The 18,238-nt window shown below is 43.4% G+C and overlaps 1 protein-coding gene across 15 annotated transcripts in view; it reads right to left on the reverse strand.

The window, feature by feature from the left end:
- Positions 1-3,004: 3,004 nt before the first annotated feature.
- Positions 3,005-18,238, reverse strand: part of PHF21A (PHD finger protein 21A) — a 132,913-nt gene continuing 117,679 nt past the window's right edge. For 13 of the 15 annotated variants that reach the window (XM_080395925.1, XM_080395924.1, XM_080395931.1 and 10 more), the window contains 5 exons: positions 15,723-15,886; positions 8,600-8,755; positions 6,887-6,962; positions 6,469-6,572; positions 3,005-4,470 (listed from right to left, as the gene is read on the reverse strand). In XM_080395925.1, the coding sequence (XP_080252051.1) occupies positions 4,216-4,470; positions 6,469-6,572; positions 6,887-6,962; positions 8,600-8,755; positions 15,723-15,886 (755 nt within the window). In that variant the 3' untranslated portion in view covers positions 3,005-4,215. Of the gene's footprint in view, positions 4,471-6,468; positions 6,573-6,886; positions 6,963-8,599; positions 8,756-15,722; positions 15,887-15,972; positions 15,996-18,238 lie in introns of all 15 variants that reach the window. The other 2 variants (XM_080395937.1, XM_080395938.1) reach the window with 1 other exon arrangement.

Raw genomic sequence — 18,238 nt, forward strand, 5'->3', positions numbered from 1 at the left:
TTTGGAGCCAGAGAACTAGGGTTCGCATTTCCAGACAGCTGGAATACAGATTTGCTTTCCTAAGCCTGGGCAGCTAGGAAGGCTAACATACAATATTGTTTTTCCTACCGACACCAAAACTAACAGATCTGCCCAGAAAATTATCACCTCTAATTTCTAGGTTAGCGGCTTTTAATTCACATCCCCACCAACAGAAACTTGCTTGCAACAAAGTCCTTGTTTTGCTCCTGCAGACCATTAGTGCGCCCTACCAGCACGGTAACTCCTGGCTAATGACGTCCTCAAAGAATCAGCCTCGCTACTCGCCCCACCTGCCAATCATCCCTGGAAGCGATGCCTTTACCGCGCTTTGTACAGCTCTAAACCCACTGCTGGCTCTAAATGAAGATAACGAGAACACTAATGATAATACTCATTCTTCCAGCCAGGTCACCCGCTCGCTTTCCCACTCTGACCAAAACGCACCTCTCTCCAGCTGTTTAAAGAACAGATTTGCAAGGAGAAGAGAATAAACCACTACGGCAACGCTTACTCTGCTTCTGAGCAAAGAAGCAGGGTGACTTCTTAAAGCCCTTAGCGCCGGGCTGAGAGCCAGGACTGTCTCCGATTTGAGCTTCCTCTGTGGTCTCATCTCCTCCTTCACAACAGAGGTTTAAAAGCCACTCATTTCCCACCAATGACAAGCAATGACATAAGAATTAGTTAGTATCTTGAAGGTGGTTTGGAAATACAAAATGCCAGTCATTATGACAGCTTCCCAAAGAGCAGAAGTTTCAGTACAAACGCATTCTATCTCAAATATTACATGAGAAAAGAAACAAACCGATCCAAACCCAGAAGACAAGCTTGAGCTTTAAGCTGTCAAAGTTTAAATTTCTCCCTTGACTAGAACCTCTCAGAGCTGCTAGAAAAAAGAACCTCGGTTCCCTCTGTATTCGGCAAACGCCAAATCCCCTTCCACCCTATTGTTGCTAATTGGGCAGAGATGCCCCCGATGGACTTGCGTCCATGTAGCAGCGTCACTGCCATGTCAGTGCAGCCCTGGGAATGCTCCTTGCCCTGCTGACGGATACTGCCGCAGAGCCAGAGGGAAAACTTCCAAGCGGGATCAGCCAGCGAGACAGAAAACTACCTAGCAGCACCAAAAAGACTAAGTTAATATCATTGCTCTGCCAGGTAATGATTAACTAAAGTCATCCTTTTACAGTTTGGAACAAAAATGCTGTAACCAAAGGGACATAAAAGTCTGTACTTATCTACTCAGCTTCTGGAGACAAGCAGATGCCTCAGAACAGCAGCAATAGCTGTTGTAACGCCTCCCGGCTGGGTAACGGCACTAACACTTAAATACGGCTACCAGTGAATTTCACTTCCATCCCCTCTTGAACCGGCAAAGAAAACCGAAGGAACAGCAAGCCTCCAGGAGAGCTCAGAAGGTAACACCAGAAACAAGATGATGAGAACCCCAAAGACTCGGCGCACCTGCCCCTAGAGACTGTCTCTCACTGGAATGTGCTCAGTGCTCCAGAAGTCGATGTTAAGAATTACCCAGCTAGAGAACAACCTGGCCAAAAAGGCAGCTCCCCCCGAGTGCCTGGCTGTCAGCTGCTGGTCACGTTCTAACGAAAGGTGCCCAGTTCAGTTCGGTTTTCCTCTTTGTCCCTCAAAATACTTCGCCCTTTGTTAAAATGCTCTGGGTTGCTGGCCCGGCCCGCCCTACGGCGGTGGCCCCACTGGTAGCCGGGTTGATGCAAGGACATTTTCAGTTTGATCAGTTTTGACGTGGTCCACCCAGCTGCCTCCCTGCCACTTGTGCTAACTCCTCCTTCCAGCTCCGCTAGCTCCAGAACAGAACCCCAGCACCAAACGGCAGAGTGGGGGTTATCACAGGTTCAGCTGAGAAGTGCATGTAAGAGTCACTTTCCCAACTACAGACAAATGTGAGAACTTGGGTATCAGTTCTGAGCTCAGAGCTGAAAATAGTGCACACTCCTGCAGGAGGACTAGAAGTCCCTCAAGGGCAGAAGGGCAGTCTAAAGGAGAGGGAAGGACACAGCTCCAAAAATCCCGCAGACGCATGCTGGGCCGTGGCAGCAGAGAGACTCTCCCAGGCGATGTAGTGCCTGGAGTATTCGCTGCTTCTCGCTCAGAAACGTGTCCCTGAAATCCAAAGCTTTTCTGTCTTCTAGGAACAGCTGAGCCGGTGTGCCTTGCCACCCAGCACCCGCTCTCAAGGACACCGTGCCAGGGACTCTGCCTCGCGCTGTGCCTGTAGTGGGGCTCAGCTCTGCTCCCACTGGAAGTAATGGGACTTTTCCAGTACTTCCAGTGGAAACAGGGCTTTGCCCAGATGTTTACAGGCAGTAGCAGGACGAGGCAGCTCTGGCACACAAACCTGAGCGGCCAGGATGAGGAGGGCTCTGAACTGGGACAGACCTCACAACAACTGGAAGCACAAGGCAAGCTTTGCCACCTACAGCAAAAAGATTCTACGTAAGAGATGGACGTCTCAAACAAAAGGCGGTGACAAGGCGGTTTCAGTCCAACCAACTCACTGTCGGTCACTCTCAAGCCCTAACCAGTCCACATCACAAAACTATAAAAGCCTTAAACGAGCACGCTGCCAACTGCTTTCCTCTGGGTTACAAACACATGGGAGAACGGGGGAGATCGGCAACAGCAGGGACCAGCCCGGCACATCCTCCAGGTGGGGTGACACCCAGCGCCACAGGATTTGATTCTCCTTAGAGTTTGGCCAGTAGCACGTACGGTATCGTCTACAGAAACTGTCCCACTGGATTTTAAAACCAAAACACAGCAGAATGTCATCATAAATAAGCAAAGTCTGTGTTAAAAAATTCTAAGTACACAGCATTTTCTCCAGTTCTGACACCTTTTTAATAGAAATCACTTGTTTAGGAAACAAATAGCACTTTTGTAATTTTTTTTTTTTACAATGTTTCTTACCTTGATCTTATTTTAAGTAACACTAGGAAGACCTCAATATCTTTTATTTTCCTTTTTAATTTAAAAAAGTTGGGTTTTTTCCCCCAGATACAAAGATTTTGCCCTTGCATAAAAAAACAGTGCCCAAAACGATGACACAAGGACTCACAAAGACTCACTGTATCTCACTGACACTATTACTTCTAATCTATACCATGCAAGGTCCCATCTACCTCTTTAATTAGACTGTCAGCCTGAAAAACAGCTTTTCTATTCCTTATTTAGTTCTTGTTACCAAAAGAAGAGAAAGGAAGTGAAAGAAAAGGACATTTCTCTGTTCAGTTCACACATCTGGGTCATGTGCTACTTTGTTCAGGATACCTTTGTTGCTTATAAATATAGAAAAGGGCTGGAATCTCATTTTCAAGTAATCGATGCACATTTTCTCTCGGGACACTCCGTCCAATGCTCCAAGCTGACCCTGGATTCTGGCCCTCTGTTCTCCCATTCCCAACACAGGCTTTCTGCATGAGTGTGAGGACCCAAACCCATTCTGCAAAGCATGTCTGTTGTTTAACGTGAAGAAACAGGATTAACCCAAAGCTGTTGGGACAGCAGATCCTCAGCCTGTACATGTGCTGGTTACTCAGTGAAAAGTCCATCTCCTTTCCTTTTGTACATCTCCTGTCTAAACAATAGTAAATACTGCTTATTTGATAGACTCGTCCCTTCTGGGCACTGGGATTTGATAATTTATAATTCTGTTTTTTTGGTTTAATAGTACTGAGAGTTTAGAAACAGGAAAAGCCCACAGGCTCTTTGGACTTGTTTTTGTTTTCCCCTAGCTAAACAAACTGTTCTGCAAATAAGGATTTGAAACCTGCTCTCCTCCCTCATCCCTGCTCCTCACCCCAAACAAAAATAAAACAAACCTATAGTGGCTGTGGAGGCTGCTGCAGGCACACACTGGTGTAAAATATAGAGAGAGTAAATATATTATTTCACTTGGCATGGTGCTGGCAAAGAACCCCCAGCTGGCACTATTCATGTAACATGATCCAAACTTTGCATGTACACACAGAATAAGAAGGATCAATTGGCAAACTCCGGTGCCGCCTGGCACAAGCATCTTCACGCTCTCTCTGGAACCAAAGAACTAAAGAATTCTGCACTTTCCAGAAGAAATCCAGTTTTGCTTTACTAGAGTTTCATTATTTTGCTCTTCCTCCTCGCCGCCACCTCCCTCGGCTCCTTCTTAACTTCACTGTGTTATTTAGTCTCATCGCCCTTGGTACAGTTCACCATGCAGCTCTGGGAAGGGGAGGAGGCTAAGGTGGAGGTGGCAGCATTAGTATTGTTAGTGGAGTCCATGCCATTGGAGATGGCTACTGAATTGACCTCAGAGTTTATGGGTTTTGAAAGGTCGATGCCTTGGATGAGGCGGATCAGCTGTTTTACCTTCTCCAAGGAGCTGTGCATCTCCTTCTGTTTTGCAAGGATGGTATTCTTCATTTCCATGCATTTCTGCAGCAAAACAGAAAAGCAGTAGTAAGTTCAGGCTTGTGAATCTACGAAGGTAAGAGAAGGAATACTGACATTCACAGATCTAAATCTAAGTACGCAGAAAAGACTGCGGCTACAATTTCACTTTCCCGGCCGGCCCAGAAGAAAAAGAATCTCAGGGCCGGGTTCACAGGAGAATTCATATTTGCAGGCTGAGGAATTAAACTGCCAGTACGTAGCTGTCACCTGGTACGGCCCCCTTTCATCCCAAGGTGTTTTGCAAATGAACGCAGACAGCTCCATCCTTTTGTGTTCCTTTTGAAGGGAAACTTCCAAGTGTACGCTCTTATTATTTTTTCCACTAGTATCGCATTGCTGAAATTTCTTTAGCTCAGATCTGCAAACTCAGGCATCCTACTGCAGCTGACTGCTGACAGCGTACGTGCATGCCGCTAATGGGATACAGCCTTTGCTTTCACATACATTTTAGCAGGAACATCACTTCCTCCTCTCAATAAATAAAGGGGCACTTGAAAAGAAAAACAAGCCCTTCTTCACTTCAAAATCCTATTTGTGGCCATGTCTTTCTCTTAGAAGCAGTAGTAACCTAGCTAGCTCATCAGTTAAGAGTCTGGGTAAGTTAACTTTAAAAAAAGCCCACAAATGATGTTTCAGAGGTGAAAACCTGCTTATATCTACATTGGGAACTCTCAGAAAGGAGGAGATGGTAGCTATGTCTGTAACATTCAGGTTCTTACATATTTTAAACCTTTTACCCACACTGATCTCCAGACACTGTTGCTTTCAGCTTTACTGTTTTCACACGCAGCTCATGGCATCAGAAAAACACCACAAAATTTAGACCAAACGTGTCTTTTTTGGACAGTTCCAATGAAAGTATAAACAATGACTTGGTCATAGAAGATAAACCGTTCCCCTTACCTACCGTCAGAACCTCACGTTAAGGGCTTACATCTGCCTGGGTACGCCACTGAGAAACAGTGTCAGTGCTCCAGTGCTGCTCAGGTTACACCCAGCTGCTACTAACCAGAAGATGACCAGTCTCCAGACCTGCTAACCAGCACCTCTCACCCCTTGTTTGCTCACAATCGTTTTATTTGTATCGTCAGCATTTAGGGGTCTATAAACATGGGACACTTACTTTGGTTCTAACAGGTAAAGACAAGCAGACCAGGAAGTGCATCCGTATTTAAAAAGAAAAGTACATCCGTATGTACTTATGTATCCAGCCTTACAGATGCTGCCACACAGAAGAGATGTCAGTATTTTTCATTCCGTGATGCTGACCGGGGCTACACTAAGTGAGCAGCTCACACCTTACACTGGCAACTCAAGATCCTGATTTGCATACCGAGGTGAAAAGAGAGAGCAAATGAATATGTATGCTCCAATTACAGCGCTAAACTAAGGTGGAAACTACAGCTTGTGGTTTGAAGTATGACATCGCCCAATTCATACCGTGCCGGGGCATGCCCAGTGTCCGGCTGCTGACTGCCACGGCAACGCGTCAGCAGTGGACAGTCGGTCATGAGCAAACGGTCACTCCTCTGTTAGGAAGGTCTGGAAAGCACACCAAGACTGTCGTTCTTATTACACAAAGAGGCCCAGCTACTCTTACTTGAGCGAGCCACTGGAGAATTTGACTTCCTTTACTGCCCACAGACAATAACGCTTCGAGTCATGTTTGTCACTAGCTGGTATTAGAGGTCACTCTATGTCTACAATATATGGTCAGCATGGATCACGTGTAAGTGACTCAATGTAAGTGCATGCTGCCTGTGTTTCCTTCTGGCTCCCCAAAGCAAAGCAAAGCAAAGCAAAGCAAAGCAGAGCAAAGCAGAGCAAAGCAGAGCAAAGCAGAGCAAAGCAGAGCACTCACTCAATTCTCAGTAAATCCAGTGGAAGCCAGGTCTAACGCATGGAGTCCCTCTATTGTTTTCTCTCTGCATTCTGGCACCAGAACACAGGTGCAGAGTTTTTTGGGAGGGCAATACTCACCGTTATAGAATTGCTGAGCTGTTTAACCTTCTGCTCTAGTTGTTCTCTTTCCTGTTTTAAATCTGAACTCCATTTAAGTAGTTTCTGTTTTTCCTCTTCTTTTGCTGCAAAACGGAGTATTTAAAATGTTTCTGTTACAACAGCGGACAGAGGGTCTAAACCACTTAATGTAAAGAGGTTAATTGTGTTTAAAGTCAATTCAACAACTTGTGCACTAAATCACCCCCAAAATTCCACCTACATACACAAATATCACAGAAGGCTTAGAGAAATATTTAGACCACTATTTTCACTTTGCTAGTGCGTAAGATTCTTCCCCTTTAATTTCCTTTTGTGAAGGAAGAACCATTCTATCCCATTCCCCCAAAAAAATCTTCCATTATTAGAAGTGAAACTAAAGTGTTCTCCATTTTCCTACCTGCTTTATATGCAATATATGAATGAACGATTGCTAAAGTTCCCGGCCATGGGATTGCTTCTTCCTTCTTTAGCATCTGAAAGAAAAGTGTTTGGAGATTTAGCTGGTATGCAATCTACCCCTAAAAAAGCAAGAAGGAGAGAGAGAAAGGAGGAAAGGCTGAGGGTTTTCCTTCATGGCTGTCATTAGCCTCAGCCCTGTTAACATGAAGCTTCACAGACCCGTTCTGAGATTTAACAGAGGGAATTATTCACAACTGTACTGTGGCTCCCACAAAGCAGACCTGTTTCTTACAAATGTCAGCATTTTCTCAAATTCCTCCCATAGCCACAAATAAAAGTCTACTAATGAAACTGAACAACTTAAAAGAGAACTGAAAGGATAATATATCTGAACTCAGAGTTGCCAGGAGACATAAACATTATTTCATGGCTCAGATGAATTGCTGATCTTAGTTGTTCTGGGAGAAAAGTTTTCATGGCACAGACCAATCTCCACACCATACATTCAGACATCACATTTCCTGGCTAGTAAACACAAAACTGTCCTATCTCCCTTTCTTATCAGAATCATCTCAACAGAGTTGTCAAACCCTCTTTATAGGGTAAACATCAATTATGTCTTCCAGATCCCTCCTACATACTCCTTCCCAAGAAGCTTTATTTTGACAGGAAAGACATGTATTTTTAATAAATGAATCAGAGAAGTGTCTCAGAAGATCGAGGACTCGGTCACTTTACCAGGGAAATTACTCAGATTCCCACCCGCCCAGTTTTGTGGGAACCTATCATGGAACTATGAAGAGGAAGGACAAGGTGAGAGCAGGCAAGGGCAGGAATAGGGAAGTGCTAACGCTCCCTCCTCTCTTGAAACTACTGACCAAGTCACTTGAGTTTTGCATTTTCATTCTTCTGAACAGTGTACCGTACGTCAGGCTGGGTTTTTGTGTGACCATCTGGCTAACCGAAGGGCACGTGGGCGACCAAGCAATATGCTGTGTTTGACAGAACACTAACAGCTTCAGGCTGCCGATTATCAGCAATCCTTCCCAACTCCGGGAGTTCCACGGAAGGGTTAGGAATACAATAGTTTACTTCTCTGTGTTGTAATCTCAATGCAATTATAAACAAAATATTAAAATATAATCTGTTCAATTCAATTGTGTACTTTCAGAGAGGGATCTGGAAGGAAGAACCACCCAACTGTTCGCCCATCTCATTATACTGATGCTGGATGATATTATTAAAGAGATCACTGAAGACAACCTCCCTGATGTTTGATTTATATGAGCAAACAGGGGCTTGTATTTGCTCTATCTATTGAGGGAGGCTTGTGCAAATGTTTTATTTATTTGTCCAGAAGAATATACTAATGGCTTTTGAAGAAACAACGAGCTTAAGATGAACAGAAAAATTTCTATGGGTCATAAAGAACCTTTCCCAAAAGTTTGCGTGCTTTGGCCCAGAAAAAAAGAGTAAAAACACAATGGTAACAAATAAAAGACCCAAATCTGGGAGCAAGGCCTAACAGTTTTGTAATTGGATGCATTCCAACCGAGGTAATTCACATTCACACAAGCCTTATTACAGATCAAATAGGTTTGCTCCGTGTCAGGCTGTCTTGATTTAAGCAAGACAAGTGAACCGGTTATTTTAACCCTGAAAAACCTTTACAGCGCATTGTGTATCACTCTCCCTGTCTGTCAAACAATACCTGGTCTTGACATTTGGGACAGATCCACATGCCCTTGGGAATGGTTTTCAGAGGCGGGTCCAGACAGTCCAGGTGATAAACACGTGAACACGTGTCACACATCAGCAACTGCCCGCTTTTTCTGCAAACACTGCAAAAATCCTCATGGATATCGCCCTATAAAATTCAGGGGAAGGGGTATGGGTGAGAGAGAGAGAGAAGGCAAAAAGTGAACTTCGATCTCTGACATCACATTCTAGTTGAATGCAAAGTTTACAGCACAAACTACTTCTAAGGGGATTCCAAATGGGCCAGCTCTTTGCAGGCTGCGAAACAGGAAAACCAGGCAGGATGGCAGAAGCACTGACAGCTGTCCTCCCAAACACTCCCTCTGTCCTCCCAAGGCAAAACCATACAGCAAACACTCACTACCACAGCTTCTCTTAACAAGGGCTACCCCACAGCCTTTCTTAAGATTACCCCTTCACCCTGCCTATTTTCTTTGGCTAAGGTGATAAGCAACCCACTTTCTTAACCCTTCTCATTTCTGGATGTAAGCCCAACTCCGCTGCAGGAATGCTGCCAAGCTGAGTCTTGCCAGTAATGGTACGTAAGAAACCCCAACCGAGTGACTTACAAGAACCCTGTCAAGATATTTAGGTCACCTTTAAAAATGAAACTGGAAGGAAGAGGTGTTGTGCTTGTAAATGAAAAAGAACAAAATTAATTATGATCCGAGACAACTCTTTTTACTGCACGTTCTGAGACAATTCTTCTTACTTCACTTAGGTTACCTCTAATTGCACCAAAAAAGCCGTGACTCAAAACTTCTCATTCCCTATAGAGAGCGGGTTGTGTTTCACCACTAACACAGGCTGAGAGCCAGGATGAAGGAATACCGAGAGAAATTGTTCTAAGTAAGGGAGTTTTAAAAGAAAGTACTGAAAACACTACTGGCAGCATCTCAAACAAACTAGGTTTAGCGACTACTGCATCACCATCAGAAAGAATTATTCCTACAGCCATTAACTTCCCAGAAAGTAGGTCTGATTTTTGTCACTTTTTCTTCTCTCTCTCTCCTCCTGTTACTCTCATCTCATGCTTGGAGTGGTGGTGGTTGTTTGTTTTTCTTTGTTTTTTGGATATTTGAACAGGGAGGTGTGAAAGAATCATCCTCCTGCACCCCAGCCCTCTCCATCCTTCTGCTCCCCAGCCCTCTCCATCCTCCTGCTCCCCAGCCCTCTCCATCCTCCTGCTCCCCAGCCCTCTCCATCCTTCTGCTCCCCAGCCCTCTCCATCCTTCTGCTCCCCAGCCCGCTCCATCCTCCTGCTCCCCAGCCCGCTCCATCCTCCTGCTCCCCAGCCCTCTCCATCCTTCTGCTCCCCAGCCCTCTCCATCCTCCTGCTCCCCAGCCCTCTCCATCCTTCTGCTCCCCAGCCCTCTCCATCCTTCTGCTCCCCAGCCCTCTCCATCCTTCTGCTCCCCAGCCCTCTCCATCCTTCTGCTCCCCAGCCCGCTCCATCCTCCTGCTCCCCAGCCCTCTCCATCCTTCTGCTCCCCAGCCCTCTCCATCCTCCTGCTCCCCAGCCCTCTCCATCCTTCTGCTCCCCAGCCCGCTCCATCCTCCTGCTCCCCAGCCCGCTCCATCCTCCTGCTCCCCAGCCCGCTCCATCCTCCTGCTCCCCAGCCCGCTCCATCCTCCTGCTCCCCAGCCCTCTCCTCTCACCACCTGTCCTGGCAAGTTGACGTATTCAGGGCCCCACCTGGAGTCTGATACAAGCAAGATGGGCAAGGCCGCCAACATAAAATGCATGTGTGGAGTCAAACTGCGTGTATGAGGCAGATCCATGGGTGCGAGGCTTCGTTCTGACCCCCACAATCTTGTCACATGTGTGAATAAGTTGTATCAATTTGGAGGGACAGCAGATTTGGCTGGGCACTTACACATTAAGTTGCCAGGCAAGAAAAATGACACTAATCTCTTACTATGGATAAAATATTAAACATATTAGAAGAATGACACACAAGCAATCTGCTTGGGTTTCTGCTTCCTGGCTCTACTGCTGATGAGGCCTTCCGTCAAAGGGAAGGTTATTCTTCTCTTAATTCTCACGGTTAGTGCTGATGTCATGTGTTGTAAAGGATCAATCTTTCGCAAATTTTCAGTGCCATGTTTTGGCTGTTAACTCCCAGGTATCACTGAGAGCTGGGTTAGGGTATTACTTCATTCTTTAATACCAAAGGGTTCCTCAATGTTAAATGAAGAACTAAACGAACAACATTTCATGCCTCTTGTGATCTGTGTAACCAGGCTGGGAAGAACTCCTTTTCCCCTAGCATGCACTCTGTGAGTACAAGGAAAAGAAGGCAGGCAGAAGACACCAACTGAGCTAAACCAAAATCCTCTGTAACCTAAGGAAAAATTTAAGGGGAAAATCCTCACATTTTAGATTAAAATTCTCATTCTAGACAATGACATGCGCTAAGATGCTTTGGTTGCCACAGACTACACGATGGTTCCTGGTAACCGGCTCAGGTGCAAAATGATTGATTTGCTGAGAACCAAACTTGTTTCGCCTGATACTCTGCAGAAAGAGACGTGTGTGGTTGCTTTCTGAGGGGGAGATACTCAGAAATTTAGACTCAGAACCTTCTAAACTGAATGCTGCAAAACCTGAGATGACACAGCTGGTCAGCGTGCAGTGCGGCTGAATGCATCGCGATGACAACATGCACGCCCAAAATCCACAGCCCTAGCTTTGGTCATGCAAAATTCAGGGCATTTCCTCAGAATTAATAGCTGGCCTTACCAAAATCCCAGTCACCATTTGATTCCAAAAAAATGCCCCAGGTTCTACAGACAGTTAATAAATACATGCTAAAGGGGGGCTGGGCTTGATGTTGTGACATGAACCCCACTAATCCCAGCTTATGGAGCAGCTCGGGGAGGGGGTATGGGCAGAGCTCCTGAGGCTGCTCTTACACATGCTACAGGCTTAAGAGACTGAAGAATTTTGGAACAGAGACCATGAAAGGTGATTTAACATTGCTTTTTGCTCTACTTCCTCCGCACCAAGAGACCAGGAAAACAAATGAAAGCTTTCTGGACAGCTAACAGTTTTCTTCAATTTTTTTTTTTGAAGTGTCTGGAGCAGCAGGGCCTGACTTCAGGCAACAGAACTGAATAATAACAGTATCAAATCAGAAGTATATGTAGTTTGTGTCTTTGAATATGTAATATCTATATTTATATGTATGTTTCACTGCAACAGCATGGGAGAAGTAAATACTCTGCAACAGGAATTGTTCATGGCCATATAAATAAAGAGGATCATAATGTATGATGTAAGTGAATTAAGTTATCAGAAGCAATAATAATTCTGCTATTTCCTAACTTTTATGGGCTTGACTGCAATGTGGATGTTCCCTAATGCTCCCCTCAATTGAAATGTTGTTTTGATATAAAAAGTTTACTACTAAAGACATATTGTGACCACAGACTTGAACCATCACTAGAACAAGAGATTTTTCCACTGTTTTTACTGCTGAGTAATTGACTTTCAAAGGCAATTGCTACCTTCCAGGTGAACATGCCACGACTGTGTGAGGGAAAATCACACATAACCAAGTGGTTTACAGCTAATTGCCAAATAGAAAAAAAGAAAAAAAACCCACAGAGTTTTGCTCAGTCCTGCCTACTGCATTACTTCCTTCCTTTTCCCAGGTTCTATTCCTTCTTTCTACCCCTGCATCCTTATCACCAATCCCATCTCCAGTTCCTGCTTTATCCTCCCTTCAAAATTTATCGCTGTCATTCAGAGAATGACAGCGGTAAGGAAAGGCAAGAAGGCTGCTCTGGGCCATGGTGCCTGGCACCAAGTGCTTGGCCTGATCTGTAATTTTCATAGGTTGGCTAAAGTCAAAGATTACTCAAGTGCTAAATACCAAATTCCCATTCTAAAGCCTATAGGAATTAGGCCTTCTCAGCAAATTAATGCAAAAGTATTTTAAAGATGGGCAAAACTGCAGTTTTCTTCTGTATCTGTCTGAGGAACCGCTAAACTGTTTTAACTGAAACTTCTGAAACAGCCTCATTTACTCAGGCACGGCTTGTGCTTTCATTTTTAAGTCCCCAAAGCTGGAGGCTGTCACTAGAGACAGTATTTTCTGTCTGATATAAAGAGACTTTTCCATCGCCACATCACCTGGTAACAAGGCAGACCCTCTTCAACACGACATGGCCAAAATAAGTGATCCTGCCTCCTCTGTATGCCCAGACACTCATTTCTGTCCCCTGCATGAGGCTGGCACAAGCATGTGTGTGCCTATAAAATTAACTGGATTAGGGCACAGTCTTGGCTAAGACTAACAATTTTTAGTTATGCCAGTTTCCTTATGGAGATCAAAATGTGACCTCAGATATATCAGTGCTGGAACAACACAGGAGGCATTTCAGGGACGAGAAAAGACTGCTTGTGACAGGCAGGACAGTTCCTCTTGGTGGGAGCACCAGTCATAAACTGTGGCATGAGCATTCCAGTGTAGCCTGTATTCTGCATGTAATTAAGCTGCAAGCTCCTTAAGTCCTAGAGATCTACTTTTCCTCTTTGTCTTCACCTCCAGCATGACTCGCACTTGGTGTTTAAATATATAGTATTTTTCCAGCATTATATAGCACTTTTCCAGCCAAGGATGCTAAAGGTTTTTACAAGTATTGCTAAATTCTCAAAACTTAGATGGGAAAAGGAAGCACCATGCCAAATGTATAAATGGGGGAAAGCGAATCACAAAAAAGGGATGTAACTGCACAAGTTTATCCAGCAATTTCATGAGGACATATTAACACAAGACTACCTTCCAGCTCGTGATGGCAGTGGGAAACCATTCCTCTTTTTATGGTTAGCAAGTAAAAATTATAACATGTAATGACAGAAGAAGAGGTATCGTATTTACTATGTTTCCAATATTTTGCTGTCTCTGAAGGTTCAAATTTTGCATAATAGTCTTTGAAATATATTTTCTACTTTTACATGTATTTTATTTTATACAGAATTCAATACCAAATATTTCTGAAAAGTCTTAACAAATTAGGCCAATTGATAGCAAATATGCCTTGAATGGGACCTTGGGATAAAGTTCATTCAAAAAATTAAACCCACAAAAATGTTAGTGCTGTTGTATATGTATAAACTAAACAATTTGTCGGGAAACATGTTTAAGGAGATTTCTATATGATTCTAAAAGAGAAAGAAGGTTACTGTGCTATATTATAATACACTCGGGTAAGAGAGAATGTTAATTACCTGCTGCCTAACCTTACATTGTCTCCTTTAAAATACTTTTATTTTCATTAATTAATGAATATTAAAGCAGTCCAGAATCCAGGCCCAAATACTATCCAAATTCAGAAAATTCAGGGCATTCAGAACTAGATTTGAATGGCACAGAAATTCACTATTCTTGGTTCAGCTTGCTGCTACCAGGCACTGCAGAAAACAGGGCAACAACTCATTATACTGTTTTGAGAGCTCTTGCACAGTGGGAAAAGACTCAGCAGTATACACACACAAGTCAGAGATGGAAAAAGACTCCCACCACATTACCCAGTCCTCCTCTTGGGGCCAATGTAAAAAACACGCTCTCCAGCATGTTTGCTAGTTGTTTGTACTGCTTGCTTTTAAAAGTCCCCAAGGATGGAGCTGCCCCACCTTCTCCCTGAGGGGCTGTTCCACAATCCCATTCATTTGACTGTCAGGAAAGGGTTTTTATCACCAAGTGCTATTCTGCTCTCAAAAACTACTATATGAAAGAGAACCTTTTAATTTCACATACATATTCCCTGGGTATCAGAATTGCATCTATTTATTTCAGTGACTCAGACACACTTGTATTATTTCTATTCCTGTTACCTCTGCAGAACAAATACAGTTCAGAGGCAAGAAGCTGGCTTCTATTCCCTGCTGTAAGTGCCTAGCTGAGTTGGTCTCTTGGTCTACAAACTTACAGTGATGCAACTGCTTAGATGGAAATAAAGCAGCCCAACTCTCCCTTAAAGCCCATTTCAAATGGTTGGGCCTCAATTATGTGTGATAATACGTTTAGAAAAACAAAAAGAGGGATGTGAAAAACAAAAGAAGAGACTGCTCTAACTCAGCTTGCAGGAGCTTTGGCAGCACTGGTATGAAGAAATAAGCATGCACCTTTTTTATGTTTAAACTGTGCCCAGTAGGTACTAGTCATTAGAACGCAAGTGCTTTACTGGAAGTGCTGCTTCCAGGACAATGCAGCTCCAGAGAATTTTTGCGCAATGAATCGTTTCACCCGTACTGAACTGTCACAGTACACTTTCAGAACAAACCATAGTGTACAGTCCCTTCGTTATGGCACTTTGGATCTATACAGCGACTCAGTCCAATGCTTCCCACACTACTTATCTTCTAAAGTTTACGTATGACCTTTAATTTTTTCCATAATGTTTTTGCAAGGAATAGAAACAATGAAATAACTGGGTAGTTCTCAGCAACTTAAAAAAGATTGTGCCTTGAGTAGCACATCTTACCTTCAAATTATCTTAAAATAAGGACGCTCGCTTCTTTGTAGATGATAACAATATGACCGGACCTCACTCAGGCCAGGTTTTACGGTCTGACCACAGGGGCGATGTGTTTAGCTACGCCAGTACACCAGAACTGCCAAACCAGGGCTGCAAATGCTGCTCTCCTGCCTGTTCTGTGTGACCCAAGCACTCCCCCTCCTTCTCTCATTACAGAAACACCACAACTTTTTGTTATTATGGTCTGAAAGTAATACTTTCCATTCTCCCCTTCCCCCTTTTTCATGGTTGACAGATTCAATTCAGTCAGACAAGATCTCAGACACTGCACAAAGGAAATGAGCTCATCTAGCAAGCCTGGTGCCTCCCAATGTTTCAATCCACCAAAGGAGTTATAAATAAAATCTCTACAGGACAAGAACATAGGTGCAGGAGGAAAAAGGAAGGGTGTTAAAAGAATGCTGGGTTGTTTCACTGCACTGAGTCAGGACAAACGGTGAGTGAGACTAAAACAAAATCTGCAATGATTTTCCTTGTGGCTGTTTCTACATATCTTTCTACAAGTAACCCCCTCCCCGAGAGTTACTTACGTCTGTGGAGCTGGGGCTAGGCAGGGACACGGGTTGAACAGCTGCAGGAAAAGTAAATGTGGTCTCTGTCTTTTCATTTTCGGGGGAGTCAGGATAACTGGACAGAGGGGACGTGGGGGTCAAAGCCCCGAACCCCAGCACCGCGTTGTATTTAGGTGGACGACCTACATATTAACAACAGGGAACACACACACACACACACACAAAAAAAAAAAAAAAAAAAAAAAAAAGGAAAAATGATCTTACATACCTTTGGCCAGTGGTCCTCATTGGCTAGCATGAAAAAGGAAATGATGTAGCACAGAGAGGAAGTTAATATAAAAGTTACAAGTGGAAGGACAGAAGCAAAGATTTAAACATTTTTTAGAAATCTTTAAGTAGAATTTTGCAAGGAAGGAACATTTAAAAGATGTATTTCAGAAGGAAACAGAAATAAGCTCTGTAGAGAATCAAAGAATCAACCCCACAAAAGCAGCATGGGGACCCCTGCCACTCCTAGAAATGAGGCTACTCAGTTTTTAGGGGAAACAGGTTGGCATCAAACCTAGAGGGAAGCTACGATAACTACTATTAAATCCTTTCCACTGTTCTCCCATCCCTCCCTATCTTTCTAGTGCCAGCACAAATCTCCACAAAGGTAAGTCCTTTACCAGAGGCCAACACTCACCAACCCCCTCCTTTTCTTCCCCTTTTTTTTAAAGCCACTCACCCACAGATCAGCACTTCCTACCCCACTGGCACGTTTTTAAAATTAGGCTACCTGCTGCCTGACCCGTAACTACCACCAGTTGTAACCTACCACTGGTCTGCCACTGTAAACCCCCCCCCCCATTCAGTGTTCTTTCTTAGACTTTCTCAGTCAAGTATGTCTGATTATGTACAACTCCTGTATGCTCCTTTGGATGAGTGGAAGTGCAAAAAGGTGTTCATAACAATTTTTATAAATTTATGTATGCAAAGCAAGAAAGCAAAAACCCAGTATGTAACCACCATTTCTGCCTCTCCTCTCCAGGGTAATTTATGGATATGTAAACATAAAGGAGTTAGGATCTAGGAATAACTCCCCAGATCTTATGTTTACAGATCGTCAGTCTATACCTATTAACATGCTAAACCTTGCATTTAAGGTCTGGATATGTTCCAGAATTAAGTATGTCCTTGGAAACGGATTTCTCATAGTGATGTCCATGGCTGAAATTTCTGACATGCTCAGCACCATCTAGAATTAAACTAAAGCTCTCAAGGGCACATGCTTGCATAAGCTTTTCACCTAATATATTGCTATACTAAATCACAAAACAGATGTATACCTCTAAATCTTTTGTCAAATGAAAATAATATGTGCTACTAATTTGGTGCTGATGCAAGGTACAGGCTCACAAAAGAGTGTGAGGGGGAAAAAAAGAAAGTATAATAGCAGTCAGTGTGCAAAAACAGGCTAAGAGTATCAAGTACAAAAGCATGCAATTGTTTTCATTGATACAGTAATTGTTCACAATGAGTTATAAAACAGAATTAAGAAATCATTACTAGAAGAAGGAACATTTACTTATCCACACAGTAAATGCAAAACTCTCTCTATAAAATCTACATCGTATCTTTTAAAAAAAATACATTCAATGTTATTAGAGGACGGCCTAGAGACCAACGCCTTTTATTTAGAGGCAGCATAGCTGCAGAAGTGCCAGCTTTGCCACATTGCCTGCTGGACTGAAGAGGTGTATCAAGGAGAGCACGTGCCAAGTGAATATTTGACCTTGCAGTCAAAACCCAAAGATAATGGAACTGCTCGGTGCTAGGTAGAACTGTGGGGTTTTTTTTAATCTGATTGTTTACTTTTTTTTTTAGCAGAAAACTCAGGAGTAAAGAAGGCATTACGAGTCTTTAAGTACTCCAGAAAATCGTCAAAAATCAGGGAAAGATTGATATATATGTGTGGTTGATGCCATGCTCAAAAAATGTTATCATGTTCTCTCCTGTGCTGTTCTGACTCATCTGTTTCACCATAATCTAAGTCTTAAGATTTCATCTGTTCTACAGAAGGATTTCTACTGAATAACACCACATACCTGTATGAAAGATCATCTCTCATTTCAGGACGACTGTCACTCTGGTTGCAGAAAAGTGCTCAGTGTGAGCACGATAGCCTTTCTTGCTCATGATAAATTCTTTTGAAGGACCCATCTCTACTCCCAGTGGGGAACAAGGCTTTTGTTACACTAAGTTTCCCCTCCTCAGGGCACAGACACTTTTTCCATAACTACCTTCTTCTTGACAGTAACAATACAATCTAGTTATTAACAAGAGTATCTTGACAGCAGCTTTATACCACTAAATGATGTTCAAACATCTCACCTTTCACTTTATCTATTGTATTTTTGGGGGGTTTTTTTGAGAGTGAAACTGAAATGAAACACTGAGCTGCCTAATAAAACGTGCTATGCTAATCCCTAGATTTGTCTAATGTGGAAATTTACTGGACAAATGAAGTACTGTAGTGTCCTTCTTTGTTTTGC

The sequence above is a fragment of the Falco punctatus genome (genome assembly GCF_963210335.1).
Source record: "Falco punctatus genome assembly, chromosome: 7".
In the NCBI taxonomy this organism is placed as follows: Eukaryota; Metazoa; Chordata; class Aves; order Falconiformes; family Falconidae; genus Falco; species Falco punctatus.